Raw genomic sequence first — 23,669 nt, 5'->3', positions numbered from 1 at the left:
AAAACCCAGAGTTTTCGTTAACTCAGGGTTTACTTACTCAGAGTTTGCACTAAACCGGCTTTCTGAAACAGGGCCCTGTACTGTGTGACAGGTTTCTATTTTTTTTTTTTTTTGTTATTGTTAAAATCTCACATCTGAGAACTAATGTGCACAATAGTGAGCCACCCAGTTCTTCTATGTCAGTGTTGTATGGATGTTGCCAGTCTACTTTAAACATGCAATTATGCGTTCTTCATGTCATGTCAAGAAAACTAATCTTGAGGCTACAAACCCATCAAGTTTTAGACCAATCTCTTGTTTTTCTTTTGTTGTCTCTTTTTACAACTATTGTTGTTATACTATTTTAACATGTTCAAAATAAAGGTACATACAAATACAAACCTGCGGTGTACCTTAAGGCTCCATCATGGGTCTAATTCTGTAGTTTTAAAGAGCTACCAAAAAAAAAGTTAATTAAGTAGTTCTTCAAAATAAATGCTCAAATAAGTACCTAGAGACATTTCAGGATTGCTGCCACTGGCAAGACTTTCTTAGGACTTTAATACATTCAACTCATGATATCGCCTCTTTTTTTTTTTTTTTTTTTTAATCGTTTCAGACCTGGATCACACAGCAGATGTACAGTGAGTACCTTTTTGGTATAGTAAAACCATGTTCCTCTGTTTTTTTTCTTAGTTTTTAACAAAAAAAAAACCCCTTCTTTTTTCTTTTCCAAGAATTCACTCTTGGGGAGACTCTTTGGAGGAAGCCTTTGAGCAGTGTGCCATGGGCATGTTCGGCTACATGACGGACACAGAGACGGTGGAACCGATAGATACAGTTGAAGTGGAATCGGAGGGTGAGAGTCTGTCACCAAGATTTCAACCGACTCCAGTTGTACCTACTTTCTACCTGTCTCAGTCTGGCTGTTTGCAGAGCAGATCAGCTAAAGTCTGTGTGTATGTTTTTGTTCCTAAAAGGTGAAGACATGGAGTCGCTTCTCTTCCACTTCCTAGATGATTGGTTATACAAGTTTAGTGCAGATCTTTTCTTTATTCCCAGGGTGAGTATCTTGGTCACTTGTGTATTACTTAACATGTACTTTAAACTTCTTTACATTGATTGCATATCTGTTTTTGTTTGCAAAAGCATTTGAGACCTGAGCCTTTATAAAATAGATCGGTTTTGATATAAATTATGACTTAAATGGGTAAGTATAAAATCTTTCCTTGACACGGAAAAATAATATAGACTTCATACATTTCTATGAAAGCAGGACAGAAAGCAACATGTATTGCTATCTTAACCATCTCCAAATTCTATGTCAAGCCACATTTTTATAGGCCCAATGAAACAGATCCATAAGTATTTTGACCCTGTTTTTGTCATTTTGCCTCTATACACTCCCCGAAGCAATTTTAGTTTTAATTCAAGGGTTTAGCAGAAATACGGCATCACTATTCAAGAATTATATACACAGTCGCTTATTTTCAGATTCTCCAAAGTAATTGGACAATTGACTTCCAAGCTGTTTCGTGGTCTGTTGAGGCCTTCTTCCTGATTACTTCAAGACAAAATGACTACAATGGTCTGGATTTGATTATATAAGTTTATTTTTGCATTTTATAGCTTTTTACTGGAGCTCTCAATGTGAGGTCCAAAGAGTGGTCAACGCATGTGAAAGAAGCCATCTTAGTCTGGGAAAAAAAAAAAACAAACCTAAAAAGGAAATGGAAAAAAACTTTAAGTGGTCAAATCAACAATGTGGCCATTCTGTAAACTAATGAATGAATCATCTGGCCAGCTCAGCAACATCAAAAGCCTTGAAAGACCACAGAAGACAACTAAAGTTGATGATTGAAGAAATCTTTCCTGGATTAAGTAAAACCACTTCACAACACATAGAGAAGAACACTGTCGAGGAGGTAGGCGTGCCATTGTCAAGGTCTGCAATCAAAAGACAACTTCATGAATGGAAACAGAGGATTTACAGCAAGGTGGAAACCACTGGTTACACTCAGCAACAAGGACATTAGATTAGAACATAAAAGAAAACAAAGAGCCTGCTCACAAAAGTAAGGAGACAGACTGAAACAGCTCATGATCACACAGATGCCACATCATCTGTCAAACATAGTTGAGGCAATGTTATGGCATGAGCATGTAGGACTGCCAGTTCAATTGGGCCTCTAGTTAGTACTGGTGGTGTGGCTGCTGATAGAAACAGCTGGATGAATTCTTAGTGTACAAGGCCGTACACCTTGCTCAGACTCAGTCAGATTCTGCGTTTCACAGTGCAAATTGAGTTTCTTAAGGAAACAGAAATGGGATATTCTTCAATGGCCACGTCAGTAACCAGCTGAGCATGCTTTTCAGTTACTGAATATAAAATTGAAGGCAGAGAGACCCACAAACAAGCAGCAATTTAATTTTATTTTAGTTTATCCAATTACATTTGAGCCTCTGATAATGGAAGACTGTGGATAAAAATGTCTGTAATTCCTAATGTTGTACTTTGGTTAAACTCCTTAATATTAAAGCTGAAACTCTGCACTTAAATCAGATCATGATTGTTTAGTTTTAAATGTGGTGATGAACTTACCCAAAACAACTGGTAATATTATCTTTTTTTCCCTTCTTTTTTTAATATAATCACAATCTCTAAATATAATAGGCTGCAAGTAATTTTGCTACTGTTCCTTATTTACATTACAGTTATGAAGTTGCTACATTTATGAAGTGCTAACAATTTTGTCATATCTGTTCATCAGGAGGTCAAAGTTTTACATATTGACAGAATGCGTTTCAAGATTCGCTCCATTGGGTAAGTTTGGGGTCCTCCTCAATAACACTGAAGTTATCTTGATATTTATTTTAAAAAAGTATTACGTACAATTCAAACCCGAGCTAATGTGGAACAACTTTGTAATTTGTTTTTAAGGCAAAGGTCAAACTTGATCAGGACATGCAAAAAAGTTTTAATTTACTTTCTTTGCTTTATTTTTCTTTGGTTTATGAAAGGTGGGGCGAAGAATTTTCTCTGGAAAAGCACCCACAGGTAAGCCAGACAAAGAAGTAAAATGACACTCATTAGAAGAAATACATAAAATGAATAACTAACGCTACAAAACTACAATGCAACTACAGTAACTTATGTCATTTGTTGTCCTTCTAGGGAACTGAGGTGAAAGCCATCACATATTCAGCAATGCAAATCCACGATAAAGAAAAACCAGAAATATTTGCCATCATTGATATCTGATACAACTGCGAGAAGAAGCTCACACTCAATGGTTCAGTAAAAGTGGGAAGTCTACATGACCAGTTTAAGTGGCCTTTTAATTCAGCGCACTGATTTTTGATTAGTACTGTCTTTTTTGGGGCATGTAATATCAACTCTTTATTTAAATGTAAAAAAGAATTGTAAAATTAGCCTTACATTTAAATGAGACTTGTGGGGATATCAATTATTTGGAGGGAATACACTGAATTTGAACTGTGCACCTGAAGTCACAATTACCAAATTTAAGCTCAAATTTTCATTTTAGGATATTATTACTCTTATGTGTGATGGTTTTGAAGGTGTGTTGATGCATTATATCTCATTGTAAATAAATAAGCAAATGTTTACCTTTGACATACAATTGAGTCACCTGTTTTTCAACTTAAAATCTCAGTTTTAAGTATTTTATAGAAGTGTTGCGATTAAATAGGACAGAAGTGCAAAAAGGTCATCATTTATCACCATATTTTAGCAAAGAATATCAAATTGGAAAAAATATGCACAACTTACTGAGTTCAACACAGCAAAATATTCCAAATGTACACTGAGTCTACTTTTTGAACTGTTTAAACCTGTTCATACATCAAATGTAAGATGAGCGTATTCTACAAAACACTTCCCTGCATTAGACATCAGGATATTCATGCCTGGGCTTGTGACCTATTTCCAGAGAGTAACTGAACAAAGGTTTTCTAAGAAACGTCCAAAGCTTGTTTTCAATAGATGTCTCAGACAAAGCGGTATAATACCAGGAATCTGCCTGTATGAATAACGGAAAGTACAGGCAGCAGTATTCTATGTAGAAGAGAACTGTTTTGGTCTTTGACTAAATACACATACCAGGCAAAACAGAATAGTGTGTTAAAACGGGATGTTGTATATCCTGTATTGCTTCAGATAACTGAGAAAGAACATTATCTGCATTGATATTATAGCTTCTTCTTGCTGCAGTGCCCACCAAGCACCTCCGAAAATTCAACCTGAATTGACTCATTCATGTGTGATGTGTGAGCTGATAGTTGAGAGCTTAAATCATTACAAATTATATTATTATTTGTTTGTAAACGGAGCTGGCCTTTGAAAACCCATGTGGTCTGTTTTGATGATGTTCTGGACTGATGCACTGGACAGTTTGTATGTATTGAATTTCAAAACTTTGTTGTGACATTTTACAATAATTTATATCATAATCCAGACTATTGTAGATGTGGGTAAATGGTGTGTAGTGGTGTTTGCTGTATGCTTGTGAGAACTGTCTGAACTAATTTATTTTCAAGTTTCTTTATTTTTGTCATCTGAATACTAATTTTAAAACTCAGATTAAAGAACCCAAAGATCATTTGTGTCTTGTGCTGGTTGATTTTGTCAGACTACAATTTCCTGTTTCTTGAAGGACATTCAAAGCTCTTCTTTGGTTGTTGGATGCTTTTTTTTTTTGTTCTGTTCTCTGATAAGATCATCAGTAAAACATGCTACCACTGTGCAGGTCTCATGTAATTTGGCATGCCTCAGCCCTTTTCTCCATGTTTCCCTTCCTTGAGAATGGTTTCTTATGGCCACTCTACCACTGAGACCAGGCTTTGAGGCTTCTGTGAACTAAAATGCATCTCTCAGGTCCTGTGTCAGGTCTATGCTGGATTCCCCTCGCTGTTTCTTAAGGACATTGCTTTCATATACCATTCATCTGCTGTAGATGGCTGTTTAGCCTTAAATACTACCCTTTTTTTTGTCCTCGATTTTCCTCAAAGTTTTTTCAGAGCACACTCCACACCGTGCTGAGAAGTATCAAGTTTGCGATAATAGCTCCTTGTTTTATCCCTGTCAACCGTGGTTTCTTTGGAATTTTCCATAAAATCAAGTAAAGAAATAGGCACAAGGTTTGGGTAAAGTACCTTAAAAGAAATCCCCTCAAATAAATGAAAAAACAGACAATAAAACAAGGTTTGCTCTGACTTTGGCACAGTGCTGTAACAGCAGGTAATCAGGGCTCTGGAGCTTCTTGCAGTGACGTCACGGTCGCCTTCCGGGTTCCCTCCTCCCCCTCACTGAAATGCAGCTGCGCCATCCACCCTCCTTTGTCTGCTGAGGAAGAGTGCGACGACTTGCAGCGGAGAAGACGCCGGTGGGCCCTTTACTAACTACACTGTTTTCCTTGTTGTTGCATTTTCGTTTTAAAGGGGAGAAGCTTGACGAACTGAGCAGAGCTTCGTTCGCGCGTTATGAGCCAAACGAATGCTAATAAGAGCAACATAGAGCCCGCCGTAGAGTCAAGCCCAGCAGAGAATAAGATCAAAATGGAAGACACCAAGTACCTCCCGGAGCTCCTGGCGGAAAAGGATAGCCTGGATTCATCGTTCACGCATGCAATGAAACTCATATCTGCAGGTAATGTCGCTATTTGCTTTAACATAAAGGCTAACCCGGGCTAGTTAGCTCGAGTCGAGGCCTGTTTTTTTTTGTCCCTTCTTAGCCGAGTCGAGAGGCTTGAACAATGGCGCATTAAGCACGTGGTTGATAGCGATGTGGGTCAGGTCGTTGTCCAGTGTGTATTTGAAGCTGTGTAATTAAATCACTTGCTCTCAACGGTTCTGATGGGATTTTAATCGTGTTTACTCATCAGCTAACACCGATACTTAACGACGAACAGCTGCGATTTCGAGGGGACTATTTGCTAACTACAATCCGAATGCATGCAAAGCTTTACCTGCCGTTTCATCTTCGGATGACGCAGGGAATCGTAACCCATATCATCTGAAAAAAATAGCTTTCGTCTATTATTTGAAATGCATTTGTTCATCGATGTCAGCTTTTTAATCGTGTTTAATTCCTGCAGAGATTGAGAGGATCCAGAAAGGTGAAACCAAGAAAGAGCCTGAGAAGGAAACATACCTGGACCTGTTTGCGACCAAGAATCTGAAGCTCAAGGAGCGTGTCCTCATTCCCACCAAGCAGTACCCTAGGGTATGTCTTTTCCCATTTACATAGCGCCCTAACCACCTAGGCGATTCAATCAGCTGATCTAACAGATTATTAATTGTACTGATTTCTCACACTCTTAATTAGGTTTTTTTTCCCCTTTTGGGGAAGAGGGGTGTCTGAGGTGCTGACGTGAATTATGAATTTGTTGCAGGTCAACTTTGTGGGAAAGCTTTTGGGACCTCAGGGTAGCACAATCAAGAGGCTGCAAGAGGACACCGGAGCAAAGATTTCAGTTCTGGGTAAAGGTTCCATGAGGGACAAGAACAAGGTTTGTCTAACGGTTTCCTTTGCTTCTGTCTTATTGCCCTGCATCACTCCTCTGGCTATAGAGTTTTGTGCGCTCATTGTTTTTAGGAGGAAGAATTTAGAAAGGGGGGTGAGGCTAAATATGCTCACCTCGCCATGGAACTGCATGTGTTCATCGAGGTGACGGCACCCATACCAGAAGCGTACCTGCGCATGGCTCACGCCATGGAGGAGGTGAAGAAGTTCCTTATCCCGGTATGTGTCCGGAGAGACATCTTGATGCAAGAATCAAACTTTCTAACAGAGATCCACTGATTCCTCACTGCTCTGCAGTAATGGTATGCATGTTTGTCTGTTGCCAAATGAACAGGAACCTGGTGAGCACGATCCATACATGGATCCACTGTTCCTGAATGGATCCCAGGATGGTTCGAGGGGGCGAGGTGGTCCTCTAGGAAGGGGCAGAGGTGGACCACCTGGTGCTGGAGGACCAAGGTATGCGCTGGAATCTGCGACATAGTGTACTACAATACATGTTGTCTGGTAACACGCTTACCTGAAAAGAATGTCTTAACGGGTTGAATATGTGCTTGCTGCAGATGTAAGATTCACACAAACTTAAAATTACAAATGTTTCTCAGTAAACTAAAATGTATCTGCAGATCACTAACGTGGAGTCCGTTTTTTGCAGCTGGTTTGGCTAAGTAGGTTAATGGTTCTGATTTAACATTGCACAGGGGCCGAGGAATGCCACGTGGGGCTCCTCGGGGAGCGATGCGCGGTGGGGCTCCACGCGGAGCACCGGGGCGAGGTGGTGCACCAAGAGGTGCTCCGTCTGGTCGGGGTGGACCTCCTTCTGCTCCTACTAGAGGAGGCTCTGCTCCTCGCTCCAGACCGCCTGCAGCAGGGGCTCCCAGGATGCTCCCCTCGGCAGCCTTGTCTCACCAGCAACACCAGGTTCCACCTTCAGCAACAGGGTCAAAGCCTGATGCTTATGAGGATTATGTAAGTGCTGAATCCTATTTGACAGCATTTTTGGCATGAATGGGAATGGCGCAGATTCATGATGTTGCCTCTTTTCTTTCTGTCTAGCCTGCATATGATGACTCTTATGCAGAGCCGGCATATGAGGGATATGATAATTATTATAGCCAGCCTTCTGCCCCTGCGTAAGTCAAGTTTAATTTACGTAACATGTCTCTTTAATGTGTGGTTTTTTGTTTTTTTTTGTTTGGTATTTTTTTTTAAATAAAATATTTAATTTGGGTATAATTTAAGTATACCTTCTTAACCCTTGTTGGTGATGTGCCCCCAGGGATACAGAGTATTATGATTATGGACACGGTGAAGCCCAGGATCCATCATATGAGGCCGGTTATGGTAAGTCTTTAAATCACACGTATCTTTGCTTTTGCTTTATTGCTTTCAGACTTTTAGCTGATATTTGCATTTTTTTTTTTTTTTTTTAATTTATTTTTATTTTTTTGGTTTCCTCTGCTTTTCTGTGACTTCTTGTAGCTCAAGATGATTGGGACAACTCGTGGTCCGGTGCCGGGGCTGGAGGCAAGGCCCCTCCATCTAGGCAGGCGAAGGGATCGTACAGAGAGCATCCTTACCCAAGATACTGAACAACTACTGGTAGAGAGTTGCAGTGGCAACTGTCTCCGATTGTAACTCACACTTGACTTTACAAAAGTAATTTCCCTCTCGTTTCCCTTGTTAATGGTTTTATTTAAAACATTCTTTTCTCTTTTTATTTTTAAAACCTAGGACATTTTGTTGGATGTATCCTAGTGCCAGAGGAGCAACATTTTTCTCCCTATTGTTTATGTTTGAGTTGCGTAGTTAAGGTCTTAGTGACATAAACAGAACCAACAAAATGACTTTTTTAGTTTCGTTTTTTTGTTAGATATTTGATGGTAAATATTTTTGTTCCTGCACAAACTGTGATTGTGGCGATTAAAATTTTCTCACATAGGCTGCATTTGTTTTGTAAAAAAAAGTCCTTCATGACTGGACAAATTATTCATAATGACTCCATTTGTAAATTTATAATAACTTAAACAGATTTAGTTGCAAACTCAAATAGAACCATTTTGATTAAAACGGTCTTATTTGTTTATATTGCATTACAAATCTAGTTATGTGACTTTACTCCCAAAGAGCAAATAAACAAAATATAACTGTAGAAATCCATTTGACAAAGAATAAAGGCCTTTATTTTCTGCACCCTTTTACAATTGGTATTTTATGAAAAGTCGCTCTATTACTTGCAAAATCATCGCTGATCGACTAATTCTTGTAAAGCTTGAAGGATTAATAACTTACTGTGTACGTAAGACTACAGCCAACTCGGTCTTTTTTTGTATATAACCTTAGAAAAACTGTGTATGCTTAAGTCGTGCCGTCTCCAAAATGCTTAATGCTTGTGTACCTTTTGACTAAATAGGTAACTAAACACATCCCCAAAAAAAACAATGTCTTTCTGCAGTGCGTGTTTCAATAAAGTTTCTAGTTTCTTTTTAATCAACCTAAACATGGTATTTTTGCCTTTGTTGTACCAAAGGATTATCTCCAGTTTGTGAAAATGGTCCTCAGTGGTTTTCAACAATGCTGAATAAGCTGTATGTATACACGTCAACTTTGATTTTTAAAATTCCAAAGCAGTGTTTGGTTTTTTGTTTTGGGTTTGGTTTTTTCTACAAGAAGTCTATCCTCTTCGCCTGTCTTCAAAATTTTATCTAAATGCCACTTGTAATGACACCTTAAAAAAAAAAAAAAAAAAAAAGGGGGGGGGGGGAAACTGAAATTAAATAAAGCTCATCGTTCCTTGAGGTAATGTGCTGCCAAATACATGTTTGACTTGAAAGTGATATTAGTGCTTGAACATGTATTGTCATTTAACCTTTAGTTAGTGCATCTCTTCAAGCTCTCAAGAGAGCCGTGCATCTTCAGCCGCTTGAAATAACCGAATTTCAACAGTATTTCAAATCAAGCTTGCAGGGATCTTACTTGACTTTGATGCAAAGTCATGCTGGCTGGTTTTTATAAAAGAAAAAAATCGCAGAGGGAGAGGATTCTAAAAGCCTAAAGATCGCCACAAGAAGGTAAAACTAACCCCAACACTCATTTTAGACTTTTTTATTTTTTTTCTGTGCAAAACATCCAAGTAATGCAAGTCATCCAAAACATCCAAAACATATTTTTAATTACAAAATTATGCTATTAGTAGTTCATTCCAGGCCAAATAAGCCGCACAAAACAATATGGTGTTGATGCAACTCTTGCTCAAATTTTAAAAAGAAACAAAACGAGAATTGCCCATTCATTTCACCTAATACTTATTACCATCTTGATAATTCTATAGATTGTAGATTAAATGAAAATTACTAGTAGCACTCTCAAAGCCGTAAAACTCATTGGTGGAGACGAAAGGGGAAAAAAAAATGCTTGAGTTGCATGATACTTTTAATATAAAATTAGTTTGCATGTTTTTAACCTGCTGTGTTTGAGTGTTGGCACTTGTGAGTTCCAGATCTCATTTAGTTTTCTCCTCTTAGGTTGTCTGAGAACTGCGTAGGTGCAGTTGATATATTGAACTCCGGCGTTGGCAGACCTTTTAAGGTCAGTTGAATGGAAATTGCCACATAAGTGTTGGCTTTGTTGTGTTACGTCTGATTAAGTTCTCCTTTCTATCGTTAGCAGGTCCATTGACGTTCCTGGAAAGGGCAGAGGCCTTGCAGTGTCTCTGATACTGAGGCGTCTCTCGGAGTGAGAGAGAGAGCTTGACTTTTGTGTAAGATTGCTTTAGCATTGATGGGTGTACGGGCATTAAATGAATGCTCGTTCTTGAATCTGTACAGATTTTACTCTTTTTAACTGCATTTTTATTTAACAATAAAAGAACAAAAAATGACAGATTTCTATTGATGGTGCCTTATTATTCTTTATGATGTTAATGAGCTGACAGGATGTTTGTCATTATCTCATGAAGTAAATCAATAAAACTATTTTTAAAGTGAAAGCCATTCATTTTTGTCCCTTTTTTTTTTTTTTTTTTTTTTTTTTTAAATTATGAGAATTTAATCTTTGGATATTGGACACACTTTTCTAAACATGTATGTGCAAGACTGAGATTTTTCTTGCAAGATCTAATTTAACATCCATCTACACATGAGCTGTAATGAGGTTTTTGTTTGACAGGGCACCAGTAACTGGAAAAGTAGTCTGTTAATTTAGATTTTTGGCCAAGCAAGCTATAAAATTATACAGAGATGCATTACAGTTATTGCAGACTGATCTGTACAAAGGCTACTTTTATTATCCTGTGCAGAAACAGGGAAGTTAAAGATATGGCTCGCAGGCTAGAAATGGCCAACTAAGTGGTCCAGTGTAGCCCGCTGGATGGCTTAGCATAGCTCTGCAAAAAACTGCACAGAAGGGAGTACATTTCTGGTGTTTTCCCATACTTTGCATCAGCAACCTTTGCCCTACAACTACTGAAGAAGGAACCGCACACAGTGAGTGGGAGTTTTACGGCAACGCTGGGTTTCTTTTCTTTTATAGAAAGGTTATTAATATAATTAGAGGGCTCTTTAAAATTAAGAAAAGTACACTAAACCATAAATGGTACAAGTACATCAATAAAGGTAAAATTAACATTTAATTTTTTTCGCAATGGACTGTGATGTAAATTATTAGTCAAGAAAAACATACAAAGAGAAACTGTTCACTGGAAAGTATTCATCTTGTGGCCAGCTACTAAGAAATTTCAAAACTGTAAAATGTTGATAAATAATTGAATAAATAAAAACATACAGCAAATTGTGCAAATATACAGTGATAAACCACACTGTATCTCATACAACACCTCCTTGATTACGGGTCAGAACCAGAGCACCAAAGACTCCAGTCCAGCCAACTGAATGACACAGAGAAATGTGAAAACTGTAACATCAAGGCATAAAATCTGATGTATTTTCATTGGTTTTACAGCCTTCTTACTGACAGAGTCATTGTCTACAGCATGGCATCCTACACCAAAGTAAATAAGTAGTTTTGTACTACATCAAAACACGAAAAACTTGCCATTTCTTAATTGTGTAATATATAAATTCGCTTAAAATGTTTTTAAGGTAGGTGACAGTAGAAAATAGGAAATATTCTGTGCCTTAACATTTTTTATGATTAAAGGTTAGAGTATTAATTACAGTAATAATTGTATTTTTAATACAATTTATCTAAAGTTGTTATACTCTATATACATATCTATATTATAGTTTGTGCGTACTATATATATTGTATAAGAATTGTATTATTTATTAATTCATTTTATAATTTATTTATATATAATAATACGTAGGGAAATGTTAGATAATATTTACATAGTTAATACGTAAAAATTATATAGAGAAACCTGTGATCGTATACTACCAAGTATAAGGAAACATTAGAGAGGCTTTTCAAAAGGTGCAAAACAGCTCAGAAAATGTTCAGTGGAAAAATCAAGATAGAATTACTGAAATATGTAAAAGAAAAAAAACAAACAAAAAAAGATTTATCGTACATTAAAAGAAAATGTCTTTACAGTAAAGGAGCAACAATTATATATGGAGGATGTTTTTCAGAGTAGACTATTAGAACATTTTAGACTCCGTGTATCTGAAACATGAACTGAAATGAGTCTTATACCCCTGTGTTAAATCGTCATTTTAATCGATAAAAACGCCTTTCTTTCCTTTCTTGGTTAAATATGAGTGGAATATCCCTTTAAATGACTCTCCTCCCACAGCTCGCTAACATATCCGCTCCGCCGTCTGTCTACGGCTAGTTTCACATCAACAATGAGTGTTTCTGCTGCTGTCAGTGACATACACGCCATTATTTCAATAAATATTCTAAAAATTTATTGTGTTTAGTTCATTATCTCTGCTACAGAGCAGCATCTGACTCAGACATCAGACACTGGTAAGCGTACATTTCCTTGTCTAGCCTGTTTGGTGGGTTAGAAGCTACCTAGCTAGTCAAAGCTACTGCTAGCCTAGGCCTCAGTCTTGATATTTAGTCATGCATGCTCTTGGCGGATAGACTGAGGTCCGTGCCTCATTGTGTAGCTCCACGTTGTGTTCGCCTTGCAGCCCTGTATCTCTAACACACACGGTTTTCTAAACAAATTTCACCCGCGAGTGAAGCAAATGGTGTAGCTATTTAGCTTAGCTTTTAATATCAGCTTCCGCAAAAACTTGCACTTTAGAGCGAGGGATGCTTTTGCAGCTGGTGAAAACTTCTTTGTCATGCATATTTATGATTCACTGGATGTCAGATATTCATGTTGCAGAGGGGTCTCCTTGCTGTTTGTTTGGGCTCTGTGCACGCCTCGTTTTATTATTTAAGCCATTCACAATGTCAACTTAACTCGTTTTAAGGCAGTACAGTGTGTCTTTCATGATAGATAGATAGATACTACAGACTGGTTTAAGTCACAATAAATATTTAGTATTGGCCAGATATTCTATATGAATCCTCTCGCCTGCTGCATTTGTACGAACAGGTACAAAAACACGGAGAGGACATATCACCAAAACAATTGAAAGAGGTGTGCCGTGGGTGTGTCCACAATGGCTGGTGGAAGGAGAGGAGCGAATCGTACCACGTACTGCAGACCTCCGTTAAGCAGTGATTCAGGCTCAGTTGGCAATGGAAATCACACAACCAGCTCCCCAGTCACAGGGGTGAGATCTCGCACTAGGTAGGTCAAACTCTCACACACTGCGCTCGATCTGTCTGTGCCTCCTCCGTGGCCTCTTCAGGAACTTCTGTGCCATCTGATCTGTCAGCAGGAACAGCCCAGGGACGTGCATGTCCAGTCCCCCTCTCGCGGCCCAGACTGTGGTTCCTCTGAAACACTGCAAGATCCCAGAGTTGTCCATGGATCAAAATGTGTTGTTCGAGCTCCATCTTTTCTTCTGCCACCTCATTGCGCTTTTTGTGCACTATGTCAACATCTACAAGACTGTGTGGTGGTACCCCGCATCTCACCCTCCCTCACACACATCACTGGTGAGCACTTGGGTGTTCAGTGTTTTGACAAAGAATGTTTCAGCAATTGCTTTGTTGATCAACCTCTGTGTAGGCCAGTAAGCACAATTTATACAGAATATGTGGAAAATCTCATGGGAGCAAAAATCTATGTTTTTACAGAACTTCCATCTTATTGATTATAACATGCTGGTGTTCACCATCATCATACTAGCAAGGAGGTTAATCGCAGCCATTGTTAAAGAGGTAAGAATTCAGTTATTGGCTTTTGTGTCACTTTACTTTTTATTAATCCAAGGCTCTCAAAAACACCTCATGCAGAAAGACTGTACCCCGTTCTTTTTTCTTTTTTTTTTTCATACTTATAAGGAAATTTCCAGCCGAAAAGGCCAGATGAAACAGAGACGTAAGAAAGAAATCAGTCTGCACGCAGCTCCACTTCAGTTTAATGATTTTCCCTTTTAAAGATTCTTCTTGTAGTAAAACAGTATCTTCAGATACATGCCTGAAGCACACTTTTAAGAATTTAAGAATTTTAATGGATTCAATTTTTCTTTACGTGCTTTTTTTGTTTTTGCTGTGCTTGGTTTCTCAGACATCTTTGATCATGTCCTGCTGTGAAAGATTTGACTGTTCTCTTCTCCTCTGCCTCAGGCGTCACAGAGTGGGAAACTCTCTTTCCCTCACTCGATCTTTTTAGTGATGGCGCGGTTCGCAGTGCTAACGCTGACAGGTTGGAGCCTGTGCCGCTCTCTCATTTACCTCTTCAGAACCTATTCTGTCCTCAGCCTGCTCTTCCTCTGCTACCCGTAAGTATAGTATATCAAGGCTTCCTTATTTTACTGAATCCTTGTTGTCTTTCTCACACTGATTGAACAGTTGTTATGTTTTAATGTGGCTTCATTTGTTTTCTTTGTGCTGTGATCAGCTGACCTACATGGCTGTTCGCTCTGAAGGTTACTGCTCTTAGTAGATTCAGCCATTTGCTTTTTAACCACTGTTCCCGCCCACATTAACCCCCTGATTAACAGGCCACAAACGCCAGAAGGAATTTTCAGTGCAAATAACTTGTTTTGAGCTATGTTTGCTCCTTCTAATGTTTCACATGTCGTTAACTTATAGATATGAAGCATTTGGACTAAAACCAGCTTTTGTAGTATACACAACTTTTGCCCTCTCTTAAAAGTTGTGTGAACCACATTATGCCAGTGAACATTCACATCTTGTTTCCATGCTCTGTTTGGTGCCCTACTTAAAACATAGCTTTGGTTTGCTGCACATTAATATTTAAATAAAGAAATCCAGTTACAGTGAAGTAGCTCCTATTCTCTTTCATATTTGATAGCGTGGCTTGTTTGCATGTCATTTCAAGAGGCAGATCAAGTTCTGTTTGGTGAACCTCAGAGTGCTTGATTACAGAGCCTTTGGTATACTATGGGTCAAATCTTGATCCATGACTGTGGGTTTTTATTTTTATTTTTTTATTTTTTTTGAAAGGAATCATCTAAATCACAGGTGTCGAACTTCAGGCCTCGAGGGCCGGTGTCCTGCAGGTTTTAGATGTGTCCTTAATCCACCACAGCTGATTTAAACGGCTAAATGACCTCCTCAACATGTCTTGAAGTTCTCCAGAGGCCTGGTAATGAACTAATCAGTTGATTCAGCTGTGTTGACTCAGGGTGAGATCTAAAACCTGCAGGATACTGGCCCTCAATGCCTGGAGTTTGACACCCCTGATTTAAGGAATCATTATGAGCATACTATGCAGGTCCTGCGTTTAAATATATTGACATGTCCTGTGGAAATATTTTTCCATTGGTGGCTCTAGGAAAATGAGCTAGCAAGAATATGTGCAGATGGTGTGTCATATGCAATATTAAACCATATGTGGTATCATTGGACTCTGAACTAATATGACAAAGATCTGTGACTCTCAGTTTATGCTCTTTACTCTTCTACTACAACCCCAGCTGTAGTCTTGCTATGATCTGTAGAAATTAACTGTAGCCCCTCCCACCCCCGCAGATTTGGGATGTATATTCCCTTGTTCCGACTGAGCTGTGACTTCCGACGAGCAGTTCCGCTCTCACCCATCACCAGCATTGGCTCCAAAGAGGTCGGCGGCGTCGGCCGGGGCAGGGATTATCTGACTGTGCTCAAGGAGACATGGAAGCAGCACACCAGCCAGCTGTATGGTGTCCAGGCCATGCCCACTCACGCCTGCTGTCTATCCCCTGACCTAATCCGCAAGGAGGTGGAGTACCTGAAGATGGATTTTAACTGGAGGATGAAGGAGGTGTTGGTCAGCTCAATGCTCAGTGCTTACTATGTGGCATTTGTACCTGTGTGGTTTGTCAAGGTAGGAAACTGTTGGACTTCACTGCAACTTTAATTCAATATGATTTATGAGCTTTTCTCAAAGTTTCTGCATATTTGCCTTCAGAGTACCCAGTATGTGGATAAGCGATGGTCTTGTGAGCTCTTCATCTTGGTGTCAGTCAGTACCTCAGTCATCCTCATGAGGCATTTGCTGCCCCCTCGATATTGTGACCTGCTTCACAAAGCTGCAGCCCACCTCGGGTGCTGGCAAAAAGTAGATCCCTCACTCTGCTCCAACGTCCTCCAACACATGTATGCACTGCTTTTAGTTTATTGCATTTTATGTTCAGTCAGACTAATTTTAGTCAGATTTAAAGCTAACTTTTACCTGTTTTTTTTTTTTTTTTGTACACAGATGGACCGAAGAGTACATGTGGCCACAGGGAGTCCTGGTAAAACATAATAAGAATGTATATAAGGCCATGGGCCACTATAATGTTGCAGTCCCATCAGATGTTTCCCATTATCGCTTCTATGTGAGTATACCTAAATGAAGAGGTCTTGTAGAACCAGAACTGGTATCAGATCCTTTACAGAGCTGTGCTCATACTGATCCTCTTTCTTACTCTAGTTCTTCTTCAACAAGCCTTTACGAATATTGAACATACTCATCATCCTCGAAGGTGCCATGATATTCTACCAGCTCTACTCGTTGATATGCTCGGAAAAGTGGCATCAGACGATATCGCTGGCCCTGATTCTCTTCAGCAACTACTACGCCTTCTTCAAGCTCCTCAGAGACAGAATAGTTCTTGGAAAGGCATACTCATACTCAAACAACTCATCAGACCACAAAGTTAGTTAGTTAGACTTAAGTTATTGTTCGTCTCACTCACGTTTGGAACAAGATAAACAAGCCTAAGATCTCTGTATTTTTTCTACAAATGGCATTTTTGTGTCAAATTTTTGTTCTGACCTGCCATAATAAAAATAAATATTTTTGTATTACTTTAAACCTTGTTGGATTCTGTTTTATTCTCAGTCCACGCTGCTTACAAAATTTCTTTACAAGTAATAATGATGAATAGCCGTCCCTGTGGATTCCTTCATAATGGGAACTCCATGCAGGAGTGGAATCATCCTACATGCTATTTCTTTTGGGAGTGATTTAAAAATGAAGGATTCATTTGCCGTTTGATGCCTTGGTGTTCGCCAGACTCCAAGCATTAATTTTAGAATTTAAAAACTACAGTTTCTTCTCTTTTTAGAAAATAGAAACACTGATTCACAGGTCCATAAGACCTGTTTCCACAGATTTTCAGTCCAGTTCTTGTTTAATTTTGCAGTTTTCCTTCCTTAACAATGGCCTTTTCTAAGTAGCTTAGGAACCAAAACACCATTCCTTTGAAAATAGTAAGACGCAAGAACTGGATTGAAAATGAGTGAAGAAGCAGCCAATGTCCAAAGAAAAGCTTTTAAAGACTTCCAAAAAAACTGGAGAATTATTGCTCAATACCACTTTTAAATTTTTTTTTGGGAAAGTGTGAATTCTTGGGAGCAAAATAAAAAGAAATGATGGTGGCTTGAGCTTTTTGCATAGTACTGTTTGGCCTGTATGTTCCAGCTGGTTGAGCTCAGGCTGAGATGTCCCAATGCCATCGTGCTTCTTCTGTTGCAAGATCCCACATTTCCCTATTTTGTGGCATTGTCAGTTTAATTTACTGAGCAGTAAGAGAAACATTGCGTTGCATTCATACAACAACCGAATCTTTTTGTTAACAAACAGACGCATACCACATCCTGCATCCTTTCCTCTGGTTCTGCGCACACACAGGCAGCTTGGAGGAGTGACAACAAGAAACAAAAAGGTCCAGCATAAGGACATTACTTCTGCCGGAAATTCCGGTCAACTTATAAGCTTTTTTTTTTTCCAGTCATGTTGCTAGTTTGCATCTAAAATGAAAGTGAGGTGTGTGGACAAGCTATCTTCACAAATTCTTGTTGTGTTTAACATCCGTTGGGAAAGAAATAATAATACTTTTCATACAAAGGCTAAAAATTCTCCTCATCTGTAAACTGAGGAGGAAAAAAAAGCACAAAATCCCCCCTCCCCCAACGGATCAAACTCCCATCCATCAAACCCCCACGCCCATGGCCACAGGGAAAGTCAAAAAAGCGTGGAAATTCCTTGCTTACATCCTGCACTGACACTGCAACACGTCAGTGGTGTTAGCAAAAGATGAACACTGGCGTCCCAGTGTGGCCTTGTTCTGTAGCACCCTCGGAGCCTTAATGGAGCAGTAAGTAAGATGTTTACAAAGAGCCATCCTCAGGCGGTGCACAGCAGCATCCTGCCAGTCAGTAACCTGCGTGGAACAGTCGCTCCTCCCCCCGTGGCGCACGGCCGGGTGGACTGGCCCTTTAAGAGGAATAAAAACGACAGCTGAGCTCCGCACGAGCCAAGCGCGGCGTCGACGCTCTTTACCTTTCATCGGTAAAAACACCGGGGCTGTACGGATTGTTCCACTGTATTACATTTCTTTTTAACATCAGGATTCATATGAAGTGGACTTTTAAATCCTAGGAGGAGAAATGCGAGCCGGCGCCCTGCCGGCGTTGCTCTCTGGTGCGTAATTGATTCGGTAAGTCTTATTTGTGTCATCAGCAGACGATGCGTTCCCTTTACGCGTATCCTTTCACGGAACTGAACCCGGTGGCGCAGCGACCCGCAGTCCGCTTAATTGTTCTTTACTCGGGAGAATAATTCTCCCGCTAAAAGCAGAATTTCAGCGCAGAAAGTTGCCATTGTGTATTACTGTAGTGTCCATCTTTGGCTCCTACTTTGAACAGAGGCTGGCGCAGTGTTCACCAGATAACTGCTGTCACAACAGAGATTGCATTCATTGTAATGAGAGAGCGCGATAAATCCAAGGCAAGACCACCATAAAATGTAACTAAGCAACGACAAACACGGACACTCTGCTGTAACAGTTTCACGACGCTGAAAACCGACACGAGCTCGTGTCTTTTAATGCTAATGCGCCTCTGTAAAAATCATAATTCATAAAATATTTAGACTGAATGCATTTATTGACTGACTCATTAAATTCTAATGGCCTTTAATGTCTTTATCGCACAGTGTTAGTCCATAACGCGCCACAAGAATGGAGAACACAGACTTTCATTGAGCCTTTTGTCTAAAAGTTATGTTTATTTTGGATGATAGCGTATTGTTTTATAGGCTCTTGGTGCAATAGAGTACATTTCCTTGTTAAAGTGCGTTCCTTGATTTCTTCATCACTCACGCAGGCTTAGTTCAGTTAGGTTTAGTTAAAAAATGTACGCCATCCAGTTTAGTTCACACATATTTTCCTAACCTTATTCCACTTTCAATATCTTCAAAGTCTCCAGTTTCACCTTCTTTTTTTTTTTTTTAAACACCAAGGAAGCAAAACCATTAATTATCTATCGAATAAATCCTATACAGGAAATATGTGCCTATATATTTCTTATCAAATTATAAATAGTGGAGGAACTGTTTGTTTTGGATTTTACTGTAATCACCTGGGGATGCTGTTAAGCCAGTTAAAGCTTCCCTAAACATGCAGAGGGGAGCATTCTGGGCTGCAGCACTAATTTTGGCACAATGACAATCCTCCACAGGCTGCTGCTTTTCAAACTTCCTACCGTTGTCGTTTCAGGACTTCCTGAACACCAGCCAGGCTGCACCTCAGGGAGCTTCTCCTAATAGAACTAAGTAAATAACAATGGAAGACAAGCGCAAGAAGCGAAGCCCAAAAGTGTCCCTCCCCCAACCGCCTCCACCGCCCATCAACCCCCGCAAGCTCTCCGTCCTGCCTGCCAGCAAAAGTGCCACCTTCTCCCTTGGCCTGCCGCAGCCTCCCTCCCCCAAGAACAGGGGCAAGTATAAAAGGTCCATAGGAGCACCGGGACAGCCCAAAGACGTGTTCACAGCGGTCGTTGCTCCACCAAAGATCACCAGGTTTGTGTCTTAATAAACTACCAGGACTGCACCGCTTTGTGGGGCAGACAGCATGTGTATGTTCAGGGATAATGGTGTTTCACAGTCAAAATAAGAAAGAAATTGTTTAATGCATCAGGTTTTCCTCCAAGAACAGCAATAAAATAACTCACTAAGACAACGCTGTGTTTCACCTGCATTTGATGATACAGCAGGATACAGATTTGGTTCGACCGGGTGTTGTTTTTGTTTTGCTTGTTTTTTAAATGTTGTCATATGTTAACAAAAATAAATAGTTGCAATGTTATCTTGTTTTTTTTTCCTGTCAGACCCCACAGGGAGAAGCCCAGGGCCCCCCAGCCAGCAGGGCCCAGTAAAGTAGTCCAGTCGTCCCCCCTGCAGCACTCCTTCCTCACAGATGTCTCAGATGTGAGAGAGATGGAGGGAGGCCTCCTCAACCTCCTCAATGACTTCCACTCAGGCAAACTGCAAGCTTTCGGTAAGGTAACCTTGATAAGATGCCCCCCCCCCCCAAGAGAGTATTCTGTTACTGGCTGAAAATAAAGGCGAGTGAAAAGTGGCTTTGTTACATGAATCAGGCTGAAATCAAATACACGCTGTGCTATTTTTTTACGCCTCTGCTGCCATGGAAATACTTTTGACTTTGATGTAATCACAAGACAAGACACACTGCGCCATCAGATTCAGGTCTGGTTTAACCTGTCTGATTTCCAGGTAAAGTATGCTCCTTTGAGCAGCTTGAACACGTGCGGGAGATGCAGGAAAAGCTGGCACGACTGCACTTCAGCCTTGACAGCCATGTGGAGGAGCTTTCTGAGGACCAGAGGAAATGTGCCTCCGACCACAACCTGGAACACCTGCTCTGCAACGTAAGCATGAATCCCAGTGGCAGCAGCTTTTTAAAGTGGACATGAAACACCACATGTACTGTATTAAGGCCAGTTTACATCACGGAGCTCTACTCTGAAAAACCGCTATAGATTTAACACCATCTGTAGAGCTGGATTTAAGAAATAAGTGTTTAAAGGTTTTAGAGCACATGTAGCACCATCTTGTGCCTGTACAGAATGTGATCTCACTGGGTTGGCTAGTTGGCCAGAGCCGTTAATTCGGGGTCATGCCAGGTTTCAGAATTCGCTGAATCATAAAACCCTTCAAGCAGTTTCATTGTGTGCTGATAACATACAGACTACTTTTTTACCTTCTTACCCTTTTAAAAACAAAACAAAACAAGGTCCACTGGAGTGAATGGAGATTACACAAGTCTTCCAAGCAACAGCTGTGGTTCCTGCTAATAGACTTGCATTAATCTGTGTTACCTAACTAGTCTAACATTGTCCCGTTTGATTTTTCCTCATCGGGTCAAGTGTACAGACCAATCAGCTGGCAGAGCCGACGCCCACAGGATGTGAATGGCACTATTTTATGTTATCCTGAAGTGTGATTTAACTCTCAGTATTCACAGAGTTAAGTTTGTCTTTTCCTAGGCACACCTGGGAAGATACTTACTTTCTTACTCCTTCATTTACATTTATTTACATATTTCCTCAGAGGCTCCTGTTTTCATTGGTTAGTATCTATTTTTCCTGTGGACATGCTGATGGATGTTAGGATTTCCAATTGTGCTTTGGTAAGAAACTTAGTTATGTGTATGTTGATAACTGTTTGGCTGTGCTTGGGAACAGAAAGACTTAACCTGATGATAATAACTGGGTTTCAAATCTCACCATAAAGCTCCATAAAATGGTGCCAAGGCTTGTACTCCTTAGTTGAGCTGTAATGTTAGGTGGCTGTACATTTTATAGTGCGTTTTTCTTTTTTTTGAGTGATATGATTTCTGGAGGGAGACATTCAGATGCTTTTTGTTTGGTTTTTTTTTCCCCACATGAGAAGGCTGTGACGAAAAGGAAAGTTTGTAGAGCTAATATCTCCACAATTGGGTATCTCAAACAAACAAAAACCTTTTGATAAATGGTACTATAGACTGAAGGAAAATGTGAATTTTATTTGGACAAACCAATGAATTTAAATCCTGTTACTGTAATTTTCCACATGAAATTCAGTTTTGCTGAACTGTTGGCTCGTTTAAAAAGGGGAAAAAAAAGCTCTCGTACAGTGATGTGCCATCTAAGAATGTCTTGACAGTTTCTATTGTTAGTTTGTTGTGTGGCTCCTACTGTAGTTACCCACGCTATGCTCACTGCGGGAAGCTGCAGTGCTCTGTGACTGAGGTGAGAAAAACCCTTCAACTCATTTACAGACACTGCTGCCAGGAATACTCTGGCTTCTAGCTGAAGCCAGAGTGGATAATTGGGCCTCAGAGCAGATGGGCTATGAAGCAACTTTACTTTGTATCGAAGCTTAACGTTTGCTTCTGGAAACACTGCAGTCGATGATGAGAGCGTAACTCAAATATTGATCTGAAATGCACAGGCTGTTATGTAACATGATCCCACAGTGAGATTACTGCCAGGTACTAGCGCTTCACTTTCTATTTTTGGCTTTGTTTTCAATAACCCTCTCTCCTGTTTGCTCCTTTGTTTCTGCAGCTTGAAGAGCTCAGCACCTCAATGTATCCTTTTCTTAGCTCAAATGCATATTTGTTTATGGGAATTGCCCCGACAGTCCAGGAGCGGATGCTGGATTTGAATGTGTTTTCAGTCCTTCTGTGGTGAATCCTTAATGTGTGCACGTTCAGACAAAAGCTCCACTTGGCTGAGAATCAGGACCTGCCCAAGACATCTGGTCCCTGACAGAATGAGGTGTTCGGGATGGCAACCACACACTCGTCTAACGTGGAATTGATCCAGCTGCCTTAGTAACAGGATGGAAAGATCAACGGGAGGAGGGGCTCGTTTTTTCCATTTGGTCAGTGAAGCTGAGGGAACAAAGCAAGGACTCGAGAGCAGCAGAGCATTAACTGAACACTCTGTCAAAATCATGAACCGCTCTCATTCATAACACAAAAGGAACTTGATGGTTAACTGATCAGGAATCTGTGAGAATATCCTGTATGTTAACTTTCCCTTGGCTTTAGTTTTTAGTTACATAATTTTAAGAAAGTCAATCCAGGTGAGTGAACTCATTGGCTGTTTTTTTTTTTTTTCATGCCAAAAAGCACATTTAATGAGACTTTGAAATATTTATACTGTTTCTTTTGTTGTATGTATATGCCTAATCTGTGAGATATTCCATCTAACTGTATGCATCCGTAAGCAAAGGTAAGGAATCTGCACATTCAAGTAGCAAACGCATTCGGCCCTTTTGACAGCACCACTGTGGCTAGCTCTGAAGTTTAAAGGGAGTTTTGCTCTTATTCTGAAAGCACTCCCTCATTTTTATATCTTTGCTAAAGGTTTGCTATTGGAAAACACTGGACGTGGAAAACAATGTTTATTTTCTGTGTATATTGCTGATATCAAGTTTGAATTATGTGCAGTTTAGTTGCTGTATTGGACAGGATTACCTTTAGGTTTTCTTTTTTCTTTAAAAAAAATTAAATTAAAACAGCAGTAGCAGCATCCCTCTAAGCACAAGCTAGTTCACCCTGCTGCTGAAATGCTAGAAAATCACGTACCATTGCATGAAGGTCAAACAGTAGCTTGTTCAGTCTTACAAGGACCACACATGCGTAGTGTTTTGCAGCTAGCATACATTTCTAAACAGTGCTATTTCAAAATGGCAGCTACTTTGATATAAAGGTTCGGTGATTATGATTTGTGTTTTATTAAATTACAAACCCAAGAGTGTACTTTGGATGTCATGTTTAATCATGACCATAGAATTACAGAGATATTAGTGTTCACTGTTAAACATGAGAGC

At 39.8% G+C, this 23,669-nt stretch overlaps 4 protein-coding genes across 7 annotated transcripts in view; all 4 read left to right on the top strand.

Annotated features, from left to right (window-relative positions):
* The window catches only part of zbtb8os (zinc finger and BTB domain containing 8 opposite strand), an 8,038-nt gene extending 3,437 nt beyond the window's left edge, over nucleotides 1-4,601 (top strand). The window contains exons 3-8 of the mRNA XM_005916969.2: nucleotides 599-623; nucleotides 717-838; nucleotides 960-1,042; nucleotides 2,751-2,803; nucleotides 3,001-3,037; nucleotides 3,155-4,601. Coding sequence (XP_005917031.1) covers nucleotides 599-623; nucleotides 717-838; nucleotides 960-1,042; nucleotides 2,751-2,803; nucleotides 3,001-3,037; nucleotides 3,155-3,241 — 407 coding nt within the window. The 3' untranslated portion in view covers nucleotides 3,242-4,601. The remainder of the gene's footprint in view (nucleotides 1-598; nucleotides 624-716; nucleotides 839-959; nucleotides 1,043-2,750; nucleotides 2,804-3,000; nucleotides 3,038-3,154) is intronic.
* Nucleotides 4,602-5,285: 684 nt separating this feature from the next.
* On the top strand, nucleotides 5,286-10,511 carry khdrbs1a (KH domain containing, RNA binding, signal transduction associated 1a). 3 transcript variants are annotated; one of them, XR_315459.2, is made up of 11 exons: nucleotides 5,286-5,647; nucleotides 6,096-6,223; nucleotides 6,393-6,509; nucleotides 6,596-6,742; nucleotides 6,858-6,982; nucleotides 7,225-7,492; nucleotides 7,580-7,656; nucleotides 7,803-7,867; nucleotides 8,006-8,182; nucleotides 10,048-10,111; nucleotides 10,193-10,511. XR_315459.2 is itself a non-coding variant. In XM_005916968.2 (9 exons), the coding sequence occupies exons 1-9, from the start codon at nucleotides 5,482-5,484 to the stop codon at nucleotides 8,113-8,115; spliced, it is 1,203 nt and encodes a 400-aa protein (XP_005917030.1). In that variant the 5' UTR covers nucleotides 5,286-5,481; the 3' UTR covers nucleotides 8,116-9,290. The 3 variants fall into 3 exon arrangements, 1 of the variants encoding a protein (XP_005917030.1); XR_001336103.1 differs by having other exon boundaries at nucleotides 10,190-10,511; XM_005916968.2 differs by lacking the exons at nucleotides 10,048-10,111; nucleotides 10,193-10,511 and having other exon boundaries at nucleotides 8,006-9,290.
* A 1,765-nt stretch (nucleotides 10,512-12,276) lies between these two features.
* On the top strand, nucleotides 12,277-16,859 carry tmem39b (transmembrane protein 39B). 2 transcript variants are annotated; one of them, XM_005916967.3, is made up of 9 exons: nucleotides 12,277-12,454; nucleotides 13,038-13,235; nucleotides 13,327-13,546; nucleotides 13,688-13,771; nucleotides 14,180-14,334; nucleotides 15,551-15,884; nucleotides 15,969-16,156; nucleotides 16,260-16,380; nucleotides 16,476-16,859. In XM_005916967.3, exons 2-9 carry the CDS (start codon nucleotides 13,105-13,107, stop codon nucleotides 16,707-16,709), a joined length of 1,467 nt encoding a protein of 488 aa, XP_005917029.1. In that variant the 5' UTR covers nucleotides 12,277-12,454; nucleotides 13,038-13,104; the 3' UTR covers nucleotides 16,710-16,859. The 2 variants fall into 2 exon arrangements, with proteins under 2 accessions (XP_005917029.1, XP_005917028.1); XM_005916966.3 differs by having other exon boundaries at nucleotides 13,324-13,546.
* Nucleotides 16,860-18,028: 1,169 nt separating this feature from the next.
* Nucleotides 18,029-23,669, top strand: ccdc28b (coiled-coil domain containing 28B; the record flags this gene model as incomplete). Its single annotated transcript, XM_014331998.2, is given in 6 exon segments — nucleotides 18,029-18,486; nucleotides 19,546-19,847; nucleotides 20,156-20,325; nucleotides 20,562-20,716; nucleotides 22,397-22,419; nucleotides 22,546-23,669. Coding segments are annotated over 5 exon segments (639 nt in total). The 5' UTR covers nucleotides 18,029-18,486; nucleotides 19,546-19,611.

This window comes from Haplochromis burtoni, unplaced genomic scaffold (assembly GCF_018398535.1).
Source record: "Haplochromis burtoni strain Fernald_Lab_line unplaced genomic scaffold, NCSU_Asbu1 Contig_16, whole genome shotgun sequence".
Classification (NCBI taxonomy): Eukaryota; Metazoa; Chordata; class Actinopteri; order Cichliformes; family Cichlidae; genus Haplochromis; species Haplochromis burtoni.
The sequence above is the reverse complement of the archived record's forward strand: the minus strand, read 5'-3'. Positions and strand labels throughout refer to the sequence as shown.